Raw genomic sequence first — 13,999 nt, 5'->3', positions numbered from 1 at the left:
AATACTTATGTTAAAAATGAAATACAGAAATCTTTTACATATTAGCAAAAAAAAATAATCTTTGTTTTGTGAGTAGATGGGTAAGAAAAATGATACATTTCAGCCTGTAACACAAAATGTGTAGTAAGTCAAAAGGTATGACTACTTTCTGAAGGCACTTGATATTCGTGTTATGCCCATGGTTATAAAGTGCCCACCATTTAAAATACTAAAATATAAATAAAATCCTTCAAGACATATTTTAGCAAATTTATTTTAAAGATGATTAAAAGAATCACTGTATTTACACTTTTACAGTCAAACATCATTCATGAACAGGAAAAACAACAAGAAGAGCTCTCATAACTTAAGACCACAGCAGTTTAAGTTCTTCATTCAGGACATGATTGGAAGAATCGAGAGGTATTAAAACTAGGAAGGGGCATGCATTATTTTACATCCATGATCTGTGCAGGTTTTACACACCATGATGAGGAAGAGTGGCTGTGGTGGAGAGAGAACTTGGCACGTCAGAGCGGCCCAAGACCCAGTCTCAGCGCGCCTCCGAAACGGCACCCTATTCCGGTAAAACGTGCCCTATATAAGAAATAAGGTGCCTCTGTTGCCAAGTCTCATGGAGGTCGGAGGTCGACTGAAGACTTGCTCCGTCGCAAGACGTCGATCCACTTCAATGTGAAGTAGTCATTCCTTGTTTTGCAAAGAGAAAAAGGCTCCTTCCTCCCCTTGAGTCTCTCCTCCCTCCTTTTGTTAGTGTCTCTGCAGCTGTGATTGAGTGCGGAAGGTTGTCTGAATTGCTCAGGTCATCAATCCCCATTTAATAGAACAGTGTTCCTGTCGGTGTGTGGAGCATTGTCTCGTCTTTATTGCCACTGGCTCCAGGTAACGATTAAAAACACAGCTCTCTCCGGCAGTAGTGGTCGCTTCCTCAGTGCTACATTGACTGATTGGTCAGCGTAGTTGTAACAAGTAAGACTCAATGGCCTGTTGAGAGAGAGAGAGAGAGAGAAGAGACTTGTGAAATGTCAATCTAGACCAGGGATGGGCAACTGACGGCCTGTTTTGTAGGCCCCCGGATCAAAATGTTTTGCTCGTTAGGTGGGGGGGGGGGGGGGGGCTCAACAAAATGTTAACTTAGGGCCCCTGAAAAGCTAGGGCCGGCTCTGACTGCATGTGTGGGTATGGATTTGGGTATGCAGATCTGTAAGCTTACCGAGACCCCTCACGATGAGTTCAGATTTTTGTTGTGGTCCCTACCTCCATATCTAGAGCCAATGGCCTTGGAATGAACGAAGACAAAGGATAAACAACATGAAGGGTTGCCATGACACCTTACCTTTGCCATCTCTCCTGTAGTTCCTGGAACCAAACATAACCGGGGTCCTTCTTCCCACAATTCCAACAGCTGCTGCTTTAAGACGTGGAGGTTCCTGTAAACAGACGCAAGTCAAATTAGGCTTGTAGCAAAAATCATGCACAGAGCCTCCTGTGTGCGCTGCCACCAAGACCGTAACCGTGCTGTCCGGAGAAAGAGGAAGTTTGGTAAATATAAAAATGTTAAAGAAACCAAACACCAAAATACGAAAAGCTGTTAATATACCTGTCCTCTGAGCAGCTGTCCTGCAGTCTATTGCTGTTTGTGGAGAGTTCTGGCCACCATTTCTTAATGACAGACTGAATCCAGTGTAAACTCACAATCAAGTGTCTGGTAAAGGAACAGAACAAAATGATTATCCATTAATTATTACCCACATGTAGTTCTACAGCAGATGCAACTACAGGTCATTGCTGTAAAAGAGGAAGTGTTCTCTTGTCAACTTACCCGGTCAAATATAAAACAAATAAAACTCCACAGTTGAACTTACTCTTCATATTTAGTGGCGAGGATGGTTTTGACTTGTGGCAGGAGGTCTACACAGCAGCCTAGTGATATGCACGGCACTTCGTCTTGAAGGCTACCGAAGCAAAAACAAGTGACACGCGTATTCATTTGTGTCCCAAGTTCACTCATCACAGCCATACATTATCATGTTTAAATTCAACTGGGATACTCACTTTTTAGTTATAACTGGCAGACAGTCAAGAAGCACGCCTGTGTCTTCAATTCTATGGAACAGCGTTTATGGGACGTGAACATGTTGATTACAATCATTAACGGTATGTGGGCAGGAAGATAGATAAGGAGTCTGTGTTCCTACCTGATCAAGTATGCCACTAGTTCGCTGGCGTTTCTTCGCCATAGTGTCAGAGCTACATTTAATCGGAGATTCCTCCCAAAAAGCACGTGTGTCATTGCGCCATGATCCTTCGATAGCTGGTCAGGAAAGATACCCACAAGGCAGTGGGGCATGACAAAACAAGTAAATTACAATCCACTTCAAAAAGCTACAAAGGATCAAACAGAAATGGAATGGTCTCAGAAAAGAGAATGACACTTTTCTTTCCAATAAACAGGGTATTTTTTAATTTAACCTTTATTTAACTAGGCAAGTCAGTTAAGAACAAATTCTTATTTTCAATGACGGCCTAGGAAGAGTGGGTTAACTGCCTGTTCAGGGGCAGAACGACAGATTTGTACCTTGTCAGCTCGGGGGTTTGACCTTACAACCTTCCGGTTACTAGACCAACACTAACCACTAGGCTACCCTGCCGTCTACCGATCTATCCCAGTGTGCAAGGATTGGAGAGGTATTGGGACTATGGTGACAATTCCAAACCTCTCGGAGGGTGCCTAGAGTGCAGGGGGCAACGGTTTGATGGTGGGAATGGACAGTATGAGGTACAGAAGTGATAATGATCATTGATCAATGGTCTACAAGCATCAAAGGGCCAGGGTAGGGAGTGAATTGGGGACTGGCCGGGTAGTATCTCACCTCAGTGAAGTAATCACCGTACTTGTTTCCCGGCCCTGCCATCTTGGAGCCAGCTTCTGCTACAGAGTTCACAGGGAAAACGCAGTTGTCATTGTAATGTATGGCCTGCACTTCCTCTGGGCAGGTGAGTTCATTCTCCTTGTTGGCCATGTCACAGACAGCCCGACCTGCGGGGGGGCTCTCTGTGGCTCACGCCGGAGCTCACCAATACACTGTGACGCGACAACGAACACTTTCTCTTGTTGCACACAGACACTTGTTTTGCTCTGCCGGAGATGTGTGCACCGCGACTCACAGGGAATCTGTTGGGGAGGAAAGGAGTACAGTTAAAAAAAAGATGATAAATAAATAAAGGATTTTGTCTTGATACATGCACTGGTTAGTTAGGAGACTAGACACTATGGTAGTGTTTGGAGAAGTGCTTGGGGAAAAAGATGGAAATGTGTTTCGATGGTTAGATCTTCCCCAGTGACTGAGCAGCCGTTAACTGCAGTGCTAGGAAAGGCAGCTTGTGCATTAGATCTACATAGAACTGGAAAAACTCACCGGTCTTTATCTATTTCTTCCTTAATTAAAAAAAACACCTAAAACAAAAAGGATAAGTGATAAAAACGTACAGTTTTCTTTAAAAAGAGAAATGTCTGACTAAGGTTAGTAAACACCTCTTGGTTCATATTCATAACAGAATCACTGTGTGATCCCGATTCGCCACCCTGTGTGCATTTACACGATCAGCGTCAGATTTAACAAACGGTGAAACCTCTTTCTAGTCAATGCTTACAACAATTGAATGCTTTTATTTCAATGACAGGTGCACACTGTGTGTGGGGGGGGGGGGGGGACCGGGATGCACACTTCCCACCTTGGGAAATCCACTCACCTCCTTCATATTCTGGTCAGCTGCAGAGTGGTTGCTGATGTGATGGAGATATTCATGAGGTTTGTCCTGGTTGAGCTGTTGGAATTCCCTGCTTTGCCTATCATGACTTCCAGAGGCCATAGTAAGAGACACTATTGGAGAGAGAGAGAAATAAAAAATGAAAACCGTGTAAAAATGGTAATTCATTCATAGTGCACAAAACATCATGCCAAATTATCAAGTTAAACACCCCCCCCCCCCTTTAACCCAAAGTTGTCTGAACTGCCACTTCACTAGCAGAAACAACCCACTCAACACGACATACACAAGACATACGGCCGGCGCATTCAGAAAGTTTTTATATATATATATATATATATATATATTTTTATTTTTTATTTTTATAAGTTTTCAGACCCCTTGATTTTTATCCACATCGTTACGTTACAGGCTTATTCTAAAGTTAATTACCACCCCCCCCCCGACCTCCTCAATCTACACACAATACCCCATAATGACAAAGCAAATGTGTATGTGTGCAAATGCATAAAAAAAATATACAAAACTGAAATGACATGCACATAAGTATTCAGACCCTTTACTCAGTACTTTGTAGAAGCACTTTTGGCAGTGATCACAGCCTTGAGTCTTCGTGGGTATAAAGCTACAAGCTTGGCACACCTGTATTTGGAGAGTTTCTCCCATTCTTCTCTGCAGATCCTCTCAAGCTCTGTCAGGTTGGATAGAGAGCATTGCTGCACAGCTATTTTCAGGTCTCTCTAGAGATGTTCAATCGGGTTCAAGTCCGGGCTTTGGCTGGATCACTCAAGGACATTGAGACCTGTCCCGAAGCCACTCCTGCGTTGTCTTGGCTGTGTGCTTAGGGTCGTTGTCCTGTCGGAAGGTGAACCTTCGCCCCCAGTCTGAGGTCCTGAGTGCTCTGGAGGAGGTTTTCATCAAGGATCTTTGTACTTGCTCCGTTCATCTTTCCCTCTATCCTGACTAGTCTCCCAGTCCCTGCTGCTGAAAAACATCCCCACAGCATGATGCTGTCACCACCATGCTTCACCATAGGCATGGTGCCAGGTTTCCTCCAGACGTGACGCTTGGCATTCAGGCCAAAGAGTTCAATTTTGGTTTCATCAGCGGGCTATCATATGCCTTTTACTGAGGAGTCGCTTCCGTCTGGCTGAAGAGATGGGAGAACCTTCCAGAAGGACAACCATCTCCACAGAGGAACTCTGGAGCTCTGTCAGAGTGACCATCGGGTTCTTGGTCACCTCCCTGATCAAGGCCCTTCTCCCCAGATTGCTCAGTTTGGTCGGGCAGCCAGCTCTAGGAAGAGTCTTGTTTCACAACTTCTTCCATTTAAGAATGATGGGAGGCCACTGTGTACTTGGGGACCCTCAACGTTGCAGAAATGTTTTGGTAACTTTCCCCTGATTGCAACTGCTTGGCCTCCGACTGCAAGGCACTAGAGGATAGTGCGTACAGCCCAGTACATCACTGGGGTAAAGCTTCCTCACATCCAGGACCTCTATACCAGGCGGTGTCAGAGGAAGGCCCTAAAAATGGTCAAAGACTCCAGCCACCCTAGTCATAGACTGGTACCGCTACCGCACAGCAAGCATTACCGGAGCGCCAAGTCTAGGTCCAAGAGGCTCTGAACAGTTCCTACCCCCCCAAGCCATAAGACTCCTGAACATCTAATCAAATGGCTACCCAGACTATTTGCATTGCCCCCCCTTTACACTACTGCTACTCTGTTATTATCAATGCATAGTCACTTTAAAAAGCTCTACCTAAAATGTAAATTTGACCTAAATTACCTTGACTAACCGGTACCCCTGCATATTGACTCTGGATACACACCGCTATCCAATATATATATAGCTTCACTTATTTCACTGCTGCTCTTTAAATTATTTATTTCTTATTCTTTTTTTAAACATATATTTTTTAAACTGCATTGTTGGTTAGGGTAAGTAAGCATTTCACTGTAAGGTCTGTTGTATTCGGCACGTGACAAATTAAGTTATTTGATTTGTGCCTTGACACAATCCTGTCTTGTAGCTCTACGGATAATTCCTTCGACCTCATGGCTTGGTATTTGCTTTGACATGCACTGTCAACTGTGGGACCTTATATAGACAGGTGTGTGCCTTTCCACATTATGTCCAATCCATTGAATTTATCACAGGTGGACTCCAATCAAGTTGTAGAAACATTTCAAGGATGATCAATGGAAACAGGATGCACCTGAGTAGAGGTCGACCGATTATGATTTTTCAACACCAGTACCGATTATTGGAGGACCAAAAAAAGCCGATAGATATATACACACACATACACACAGTTGTAATAATGACAATTACAATAATACTGAATTTACAATGAACACTTATTTTAACTTAACATAATACATAAATAAAATTGATTTAGTCTCAAATATGTTTTAAAACATGTTCAATTTGGTTTAAATAATGTAAAAACAGTGTTGGAGAAGTAAAAGTGCAATATGTGCCATGTAAAAAAAGCTAACGTTTAAGTTCCTTGCTCAGAACATGAGAACATATGAAAGCTGGTGGTTCCTTTTAACATGAGTCTTTAATATTCCCAGGTAAGAAGTTTGAGGTTATTATACGACTCTCTCTCTATACCATTTGTATTTTATATACCTTTGACTATTGGATGTTCTTTTTGGCACTATAGTATTGCCAGCCTAATCTCGGGAGTTGATAGGATTGAAGTCATAAATTGTGCTTTAAGCATTGCGAAAAGCTGCTGGCAAACAGAGGAAAGTGCGGTTTGAATGAATGCTTACGAGCCTGCTGCTGCCTACCACCGCCCAGTCAGACTGCTGCTGCTGCCTACCACCGCCCAGTCAGACTGCTGCTGCTGCCTACCACCGCCCAGTCAGACTGCTGCTGCTGCCTACCACCGCCCAGTCAGACTGCTGCTGCTGCCTACCACCGCCCAGTCAGACTGCTGCTGCTGCCTACCACCGCCCAGTCAGACTGCTGCCGCTGCCTACCACCGCCCAGTCAGACTGCTGCCTACCACCGCCCAGTCAGACTGCTGCCTACCACCGCCCAGTCAGACTGCTGCCTACCACCGCCCAGTCAGACTGCTGCCTACCACCGCCCAGTCAGACTGCTGCCTACCACCGCCCAGTCAGACTGCTGCCTACCACCGCCCAGTCAGACTGCTGCCTACCACCGCCCAGTCAGACTGCTGCCTACCACCGCCCAGTCAGACTGCTGCTGCTGCCTACCACCGCCCAGTCAGACTGCTGCTGCTGCCTACCACCGCCCAGTCAGACTGCTGCTGCTGCCTACCACCGCCCAGTCAGACTGCTGCTGCTGCCTACCACCGCCCAGTCAGACTGCTGCTGCTGCCTACCACCGCTCAGTCAGACTGCTCTATCAAATATCAAATCATAGACTTAATTATAATATAATAAACACACAGAAATATGAGCCTTAGGTAATTCATACGGTCAAATCTGGAAACTATCATTTAGAAAACAAAATGTTTATCATTTCAGTGAAATACAAAACCGTTCAGTAATTTATCTAATGGACGGCAACCCTAAGTCTAAATATTGCTGTTACATTGCGCAACCTTCAATGTTATGTCATAATTATGTACAATTCTGGCAAATTAACTACGGTCTTTGTTAGGAAGAAATGGTCTTCACACAGTTTGCAACGAGCCAGGCGGCCCAAACTGCTGCATATACCCTGACTCTGCTTACACTGTACACAAGAGAAGTGACAATTTCAGGAACCGTATTGATTATATGCAACGCAGGACAAGATAGTTAAACTAGTGCTATCATAAACCATGTGTAATTAACTAGTGATTATGTGAAGCTTGATAGTTTTTTTATAAGACAAGTTTAATGGTAGCTAGTAACTTATCATGGCTCCTTGCTGCCTCCACTCACATTACAGGTGGTCATCTCGGGAAGTAGCAAGCTCCCTTGCAATATGAATCGGCATCCAAAACTGCTGATAACCGATTGATATGAAAACCTGAAATTGGCCCTAATTAAATCGGCCATTCCGATTAATCCGCCGCCCTCTAAACCTGAGCTCAATTTTGAGTCTCATAGCAGTCTGAATACTTACGTGAATAAGGTATTTCTGTTTTTAATAAATATGCAAAAAAAAAAAAATCTAAAATCCTGTTTGTGCCTACAATACACTAGTGTAGCTAGTGGTGCGCGACTAGGCTTTTTTTGGGGGGAGTTGACTCAGTCTCCTGTGTTTGGGAGTCACACTTGCACGACTCCCAACAACACGCTCCAACGGACACCCACACATGTACACACTACCTCATTATTGCAGAGTCCTACCACGAAGACTACATTTGCCTTCTAGAGGACTGACATCAGCATGGTGTTTTCAACTTAAGCCTATAGAATGTAAAGTGTAGGAACTTTAATATTTCATTGATACTTCTGCTGTGTGCAACCTTGATGGATCCCATGGGATGATGCTGCGCTTGTAATTTCCCCAAAGTTTAGCAGGGATGCCCTGCTTCGCGATCTACTGCCTAGGATAGGACTCTCCAACCCTGTTTGTGGAGAGCTGCCATCCTGAGAGTTGACTCATAACCTAGCACATCCAATTCAATAATTAGCTAGTTGATAAACTGAACCAGGTTAGCACTTTAGGATTATAATTAAACTGATGAAGAATAGCTTAGCCATATGCATTGATAGCCTAATATATATGTTTGGTGAATTTACGAGGCATTGTAGACAAGACATTGCGATAAACAGATTACAAGATATATATAGCCTATTCTGCCTGCCTGCCCCGATCCTCTCTCCCTCGCATGCTCTGTCTCCTCACTATGAAAAACTGTAGTGTGTCTTGTAGAATAGCTCAGCCTACTTACTCATTGATAGCCCCTACTTAAGTGAACTTCCGCGAGTCATTGCAGGCCAATAAATTGCTAAAATACTGCATTGCAAATAGCCCAACCGATGTATGGTTCTGACTGTGTGCTTGATGAACGAGATGCCTACCTATGCCTCCCTGGCTGTGTCCCTCTTCTCTATATATCCCTAGCTAAATGTCGCTTTTTCTTTGCTGTGAAAGATCAGAGTTTGTTCTCGGGAAGTAGCCTACGGCAACTAACGTTAGTTTCCTCCGCAAAAATACTCTGTCGAAGACCAGGAGAATCAAAGCTTGACACCCATAAAGGGGAGACGGGCCAGGAGTTGACTCCCTCTAGTAGACTAACAACGAAGACGAGGCGTTGGCTGCGGTCAACCATAAACGTACCTACTACAAGCAGCAAACAAACTACAAAAAAAAATGTTACAAAGCAGCAAACATTGTTACATGAGATCTTACCTGGCTAGTTAATAAGCACACATTCAGCTAGCATAGCTAAGTTACTAAGCTTTCCCAGCCCACAGAGTAAGTTACGCAGCAACGTGTGATTTAATGTCAGTTATTAGCAAGCTCCCTAGTTAGCCACCTTTCTAGAACAATGAGCTATGAACACACACACACACATATATATATATATAAGTAAAGCAGCTCTCTAACTAAAGTGTTAACTACGAGTCTAAATGTTTTGATAGTAAACATGTCGAAATACTAATCTTTATCGGAGTGGCAAGAAAGCAGGCACGCTAATGACATGTTAATTAGACCCTCTCCGACTAAACCTTTATCACTAACCCGTTCATGAGACCCTCTATAGTTAGCAATTTAATTTGCTAACGGGCTAATATGATGCTAATATGATATTTTTTGTTTTTAAATAGCTAGTAAATTAACGAGATCCGTGATGGGGCCTAACTAGCTGGCTAGTCCAGGAAAACGTTTAATTTGTTCAGTTTAACGGAGTTGTCGAGCTCAAAACTAAGCATAAAGTGTTAAAGTTTAGCAGTAGCTAGCTTGACTAGCTACTATTGGAGATGTCGACGAGCTTTGCTGTTGATAAGTTAGCTAGCTAAGACTAGCATAGCATAGCAAAGGGTGGCTAGCTAACGTCGGCTAGTTTTATTTCTAGGAAACATATGGCAAGAAAAAAAAGTTGATTTAGCTACTAATTCAGTTATTGCAATCATTATTTTACTAACCGTCACATTTTGCGAAATGTCAGGACTCTCCTCAGCAATGTATGTCCACGTGGAAGCAGTAAGGAATTACCTGTAAAGTAAAAACCTGCAACAAATGTCTGGCTAGCTTTTCAAATTGAATTCACGTTCAGAGCCATTCAAATGAATACACCGTTTGCAAGGATTATGGGATTGATATTGGCAGTGAAACTAGTGGAGTTTTTGCGGTATCTAGCGACGAAAAGTGTAACTGCACCTGACATTTAGTGTCTGGTCCTAGTTCTCCATCTAGTGTTAGATATGTATTTACACATGGTGTTACGTCACAACACTAAAACAATTGTCAGTCCATTGGTAAATAACATTCAGTTGAAAAAAAAAAAGTACATACTACAACCTACCAAAAAAATGCTGCTGCTATAGCTCGCTATGTTTACGGCTCTTTTTCCTCCCTGTGAAACTGGGACCCGGACTTCCTGACGGGCTGAACCCAGGTGAAGGTAGGTAACAACGCCAACGCCACTCTGATCCACCATCATGGGGGCCCTACAGGGGTGCGTGCTCAGCCCCCTCCTGTACTCCCTGTTCAACCATGACTGCGTGGCTAAGGAGGTCTCCAACTCAGTCATCAAGTTTGCTGACGACAGCAGTGGTAGGCCTGATTACCAACAATGACGAGACAGCCTAGAGGGAGGAGGTGAGGGCCCTGGAGGAGTGGTGCCAACATCTACAAAACTAAGGAGCTGATTGTGGACTATAGGAGACAGCAGAGAGAGCACGCCTCCATCCACATCGAAAGGGCTGCAGTGGAAAGGGTCAAAAGATTCAAGTTCCTTGCTGTGCACATCACTGATGACCTGAAATGGTCCCTCCACACCAACAGTGGGGTGAAGAAGGTGCAACAGCTCCTCTTCAACCTCAGGAGGCTGAAAAAAATTGAAATCAGGAGGCTGAACACCCTCACAAAGATCTACAGATGCACCATCGAGAGCATTCTGTCAGGCTGTATCACCTTCTGGTACGGCAACTACACTGCCCTCAACCGTATAGCTCTCCAGGGGGTGGTGTGATCAGCTCCAACGAATCATCGGGGGCACACTGCCTGCCCTCCAGGACATCTACAGCACCCAGTGTCACAGGAAGGCCAAGAAGATCATTAAGGACCTCAGCCACCTGAGCCACGGCCTATCCACTCTGCTACCATCTAGAAGGAAGAGACAGTACAGATGCAACAAAGCTTGGACGGACAGACTGATAAACAGCTTCTATCTCCAGGCCATCAGACTGTTAAACAGTCATCACTAGCATGCCTCCGCCCGGTACCCTGTCCTGAACCTTAGTCACTGTTACTAGCCGGCCTCCGCCCGGTACCCTGCCCTGAACCTTAGTCACTGTTACTAGCCGGCTACCACCCAGTACCCTGTCCTGAACCTTAGTCACTGTTACTAGCCGGCTACCACCCAGTACCCTGCCCTGAAACATAGTCACTGTTACTAGCCGGCCTCCGCACGGTACCCTGTCCTGAACCTTAGTCACTGTTACTAGCCGGCCTCCGCCCGGTACCCTGCCCTGAACCTTAGTCACTGTTACTAGCCGGCCTCCGCCCGGTACCCTGTCCTGAACTTTAGTCACTGTTACTAGCCGGCCGCCGCCCGGTACCCTGCCCTGAACCTTAGTCACTGTTACTAGCCGGCCTCCGCCCGGTACCCTGTCCTGAACCTTAGTCACTGTTACTAGCCGGCCGCCGCCCGGTACCCTGCCCTGAACCTTAGTCACTGTTACTAGCCTTCCCCGGTACCCTGTCCTGAACCTTAGTCACTGTTACTAGCCGGCTACCACCCAGTACCCTGTCCTGAACCTTAGTCACTGTTACTAGCCGGCTACCACCCGTTACTCAACCCTGTACCTTAAAGACTGCTGCCCAATGTACATAGATAGAGTTAATGAACACTGGTCACTTATTTATATACTGTTTCATCTACTAGTCAAGGCTCATCCTATATAACTACGAATGTACACACATGTTCTATTCACATACAGGGCAGCAGGGTAGCCTAGTGGTTAGAGCGTTGGACTAGTAACCGAAAGGTTGCAAGTTCAAACCCCCGAGCTGACAACGTACAAATCTGTCGTTCTGCCCCTGAACAGGCAGGTAACCCACTGTTCCTAGGCCGTCATTGGAAATAAGAATTTGTTCTTAACTGACTTGCCTGGTTATATAAAGGTATATTAAAAAATATACTGTATTTATACAACAGGCTTACAATTCCTCCACCATACATTATTTATGTTGTATTTAACCTTTATTTAACTAGGCAAGTCAGTTAAGAACCAACTCTTATTTACAATGGCGGCCTACCCCAGAGGCCTACCCCAGAGGCCTACCCCAGCGGCCTACCCCAGCGGCCTACCCCAGAGGCCTACCCCAGAGGCCTACCCCAGTGGCCTACCCCAGCGGCCTACCCCAGCGGCCTACCCCAGCGGCCCACCCCAGCGGCCTACCCCAGCGGCCTACCCCAGCGGCCTACCCCAGCGGTCTACCCCAGCCAAACCGTAACCCGGAAGACGCTGGGCCAATTGTGCGCCGTAAAAATACACATTTATTTATCTGTTATTGTGAATATTGAATTTCTACCCTATTTTACTTCTTGACTTCTTGCACCAGCCAAATTACTGTCTATTATAGGTCTATTATTATACGACTGCTATGCTAGGGGAATACTTACTGAATAAACACAATAACAGCCATACTGGTCTGCTGCTTGGTTAATAGAACTAAACCCAGAAGTCAAATATTTATCTTTATATTAATGGCATTTTATTTGATGGAATTTGTGTGTGTGTGTATGTGTATGTGTGTATGTGTATGTGTATGTGTGTGTGTGTGTGTGTGTGTGTGTGTGTGTGTGTGTGTGTGTGTGTGTGTGTGTGTGTGTGTGTGTGTGTGTGTGTGTGTGTGTGTGTGTGTGTGTGTGTGTGTGTTAGTGGTACTTAAAATAGTTACGTCCAATTTTATATGAAAAAAAAATCAAGAAATATGTTGGATTTTTAGATCCAGACAGCCACAGAAATGAGCCTGCCATGTTGTCAAGCCCTCTGTGGTTATGTATTATCCAGCTGCTGTAACCGACCCTGATCATTTCCGGGATATTAGAAGTATAAATAGAATCAAATACGGGACACAAATGAAACAAACCCAAACGGTGGAAATTGATCTCAATCACCGTAATATAGCTGCTGAATAAACAGTTACCATTTCATTTGGTATGTAGCTACATAAATGTTTTGATGTAATAGTTTTATAATAAACTGGCCAACTGAAACTAATGTAAGTGCAAAACGAATGCTCCATTATCCAAGGTCATCTACCATGTGACCTTGACATTTATGGGCACCGAATCAATATTAAATCGAAAATGTTTGCAAAATTGGATTTTTCTCTTGGCTTACCTTCTATAAAAACAGTGAAATAGCACATCCCAGACTCGTTTAGTTAGTAAACAGAAGCACAGAGCCTGAAGAGCTCTGTTGGCATGGCATCAGTACCTGTGAAGAGGTCCAGAATGAAATGTCAGTTTCAAGGAAGTCAATGTCAACCATCTTAACAGCTGTAGACCATTAGACGTCTCTCCTGGGTTCTCCATGGTCCAATGAAGATCCCCAAAACTCCAAGAATACTGAAGAGAAGGATGAGGAATGAGAAAATATAGTTATTTGTTTTTAATTTGTGACATGACCATCATGCCCGTAAGTCTAGGCATGGTTGGAACAAAACCATTAAAATGCAGTCAGCTACCTTTAACCAATAGTGCTCATTATACAATAAATAATAGGCCTTTATACTACTGAATTGTCACGGTGAAGTTCCATACACACAAGGAATGATATTAATACATGCCCATACTGTATAGGGTTATTTGCTGAGGCCTATCAGGAAGTACTGTACATTGTGCCGTAGCCATGCTGCTTATAGAAGAACATCATGCAACTTCTGGAACTTAAAAAGAGTAATAATGTCCTTGTGACACGCAACAAAGTATCAATGTTTTTTTCATGTGACAATCCGTCATTTAACAGTTCAAGGAAGGAAACGCGGAGTGGGAGGGAGGGAAAAACCAAACACAATGTTCCTTTTGCTCAAACAAACTATTCTCCCATCTCTTTCGCAATTTGTTTTTATATAGA

At 44.2% G+C, this 13,999-nt stretch overlaps 1 protein-coding gene across 4 annotated transcripts; it reads right to left on the bottom strand.

The window, feature by feature from the left end:
- Positions 1 to 235: 235 nt before the first annotated feature.
- On the bottom strand, positions 236 to 13,491 carry katnbl1 (katanin p80 subunit B-like 1). 4 transcript variants are annotated; one of them, XM_046293164.1, is made up of 10 exons: positions 13,361 to 13,491; positions 3,751 to 3,881; positions 3,076 to 3,172; positions 2,871 to 2,929; positions 2,196 to 2,311; positions 2,053 to 2,103; positions 1,863 to 1,952; positions 1,598 to 1,702; positions 1,334 to 1,427; positions 236 to 981 (listed from the first exon to the last, which is right to left on the bottom strand). In XM_046293164.1, exons 2-10 carry the CDS (start codon positions 3,868 to 3,870, stop codon positions 949 to 951), a joined length of 765 nt encoding a protein of 254 aa, XP_046149120.1. In that variant the 5' UTR covers positions 3,871 to 3,881; positions 13,361 to 13,491; the 3' UTR covers positions 236 to 948. The 4 variants fall into 4 exon arrangements, with proteins under 4 accessions (XP_046149120.1, XP_046149119.1, XP_046149121.1 ...); XM_046293163.1 differs by lacking the exon at positions 13,361 to 13,491 and adding an exon at positions 9,836 to 9,999; XM_046293165.1 differs by lacking the exon at positions 13,361 to 13,491 and adding an exon at positions 9,836 to 9,997 and having other exon boundaries at positions 3,166 to 3,172.
- Between the last annotated feature and the right edge of the window lie 508 nt (positions 13,492 to 13,999).

The sequence above is a fragment of the Oncorhynchus gorbuscha genome, linkage group LG12, assembly GCF_021184085.1.
Source record: "Oncorhynchus gorbuscha isolate QuinsamMale2020 ecotype Even-year linkage group LG12, OgorEven_v1.0, whole genome shotgun sequence".
Taxonomy (NCBI): Eukaryota; Metazoa; Chordata; class Actinopteri; order Salmoniformes; family Salmonidae; genus Oncorhynchus; species Oncorhynchus gorbuscha.
This window is presented reverse-complemented; position numbering and strand designations above follow the sequence as displayed.

Coding starts and splice junctions, on each gene's coding strand:
- katnbl1 (XM_046293164.1), bottom strand. CDS start 3,870: ATGGCCTCTGGAAGTCATGATAGGCAAAGCAGGGAATTCCAACAGCTC. Junction 2,312..2,870: donor ACGGTGATTACTTCACTGAG/GTGAGATACTAC, acceptor TTTCCTGACCAG/CTATCGAAGGATCATGGCGC. Junction 1,703..1,862: donor CTCGCCACTAAATATGAAGA/GTAAGTTCAACT, acceptor TTCCTTTACCAG/ACACTTGATTGTGAGTTTAC.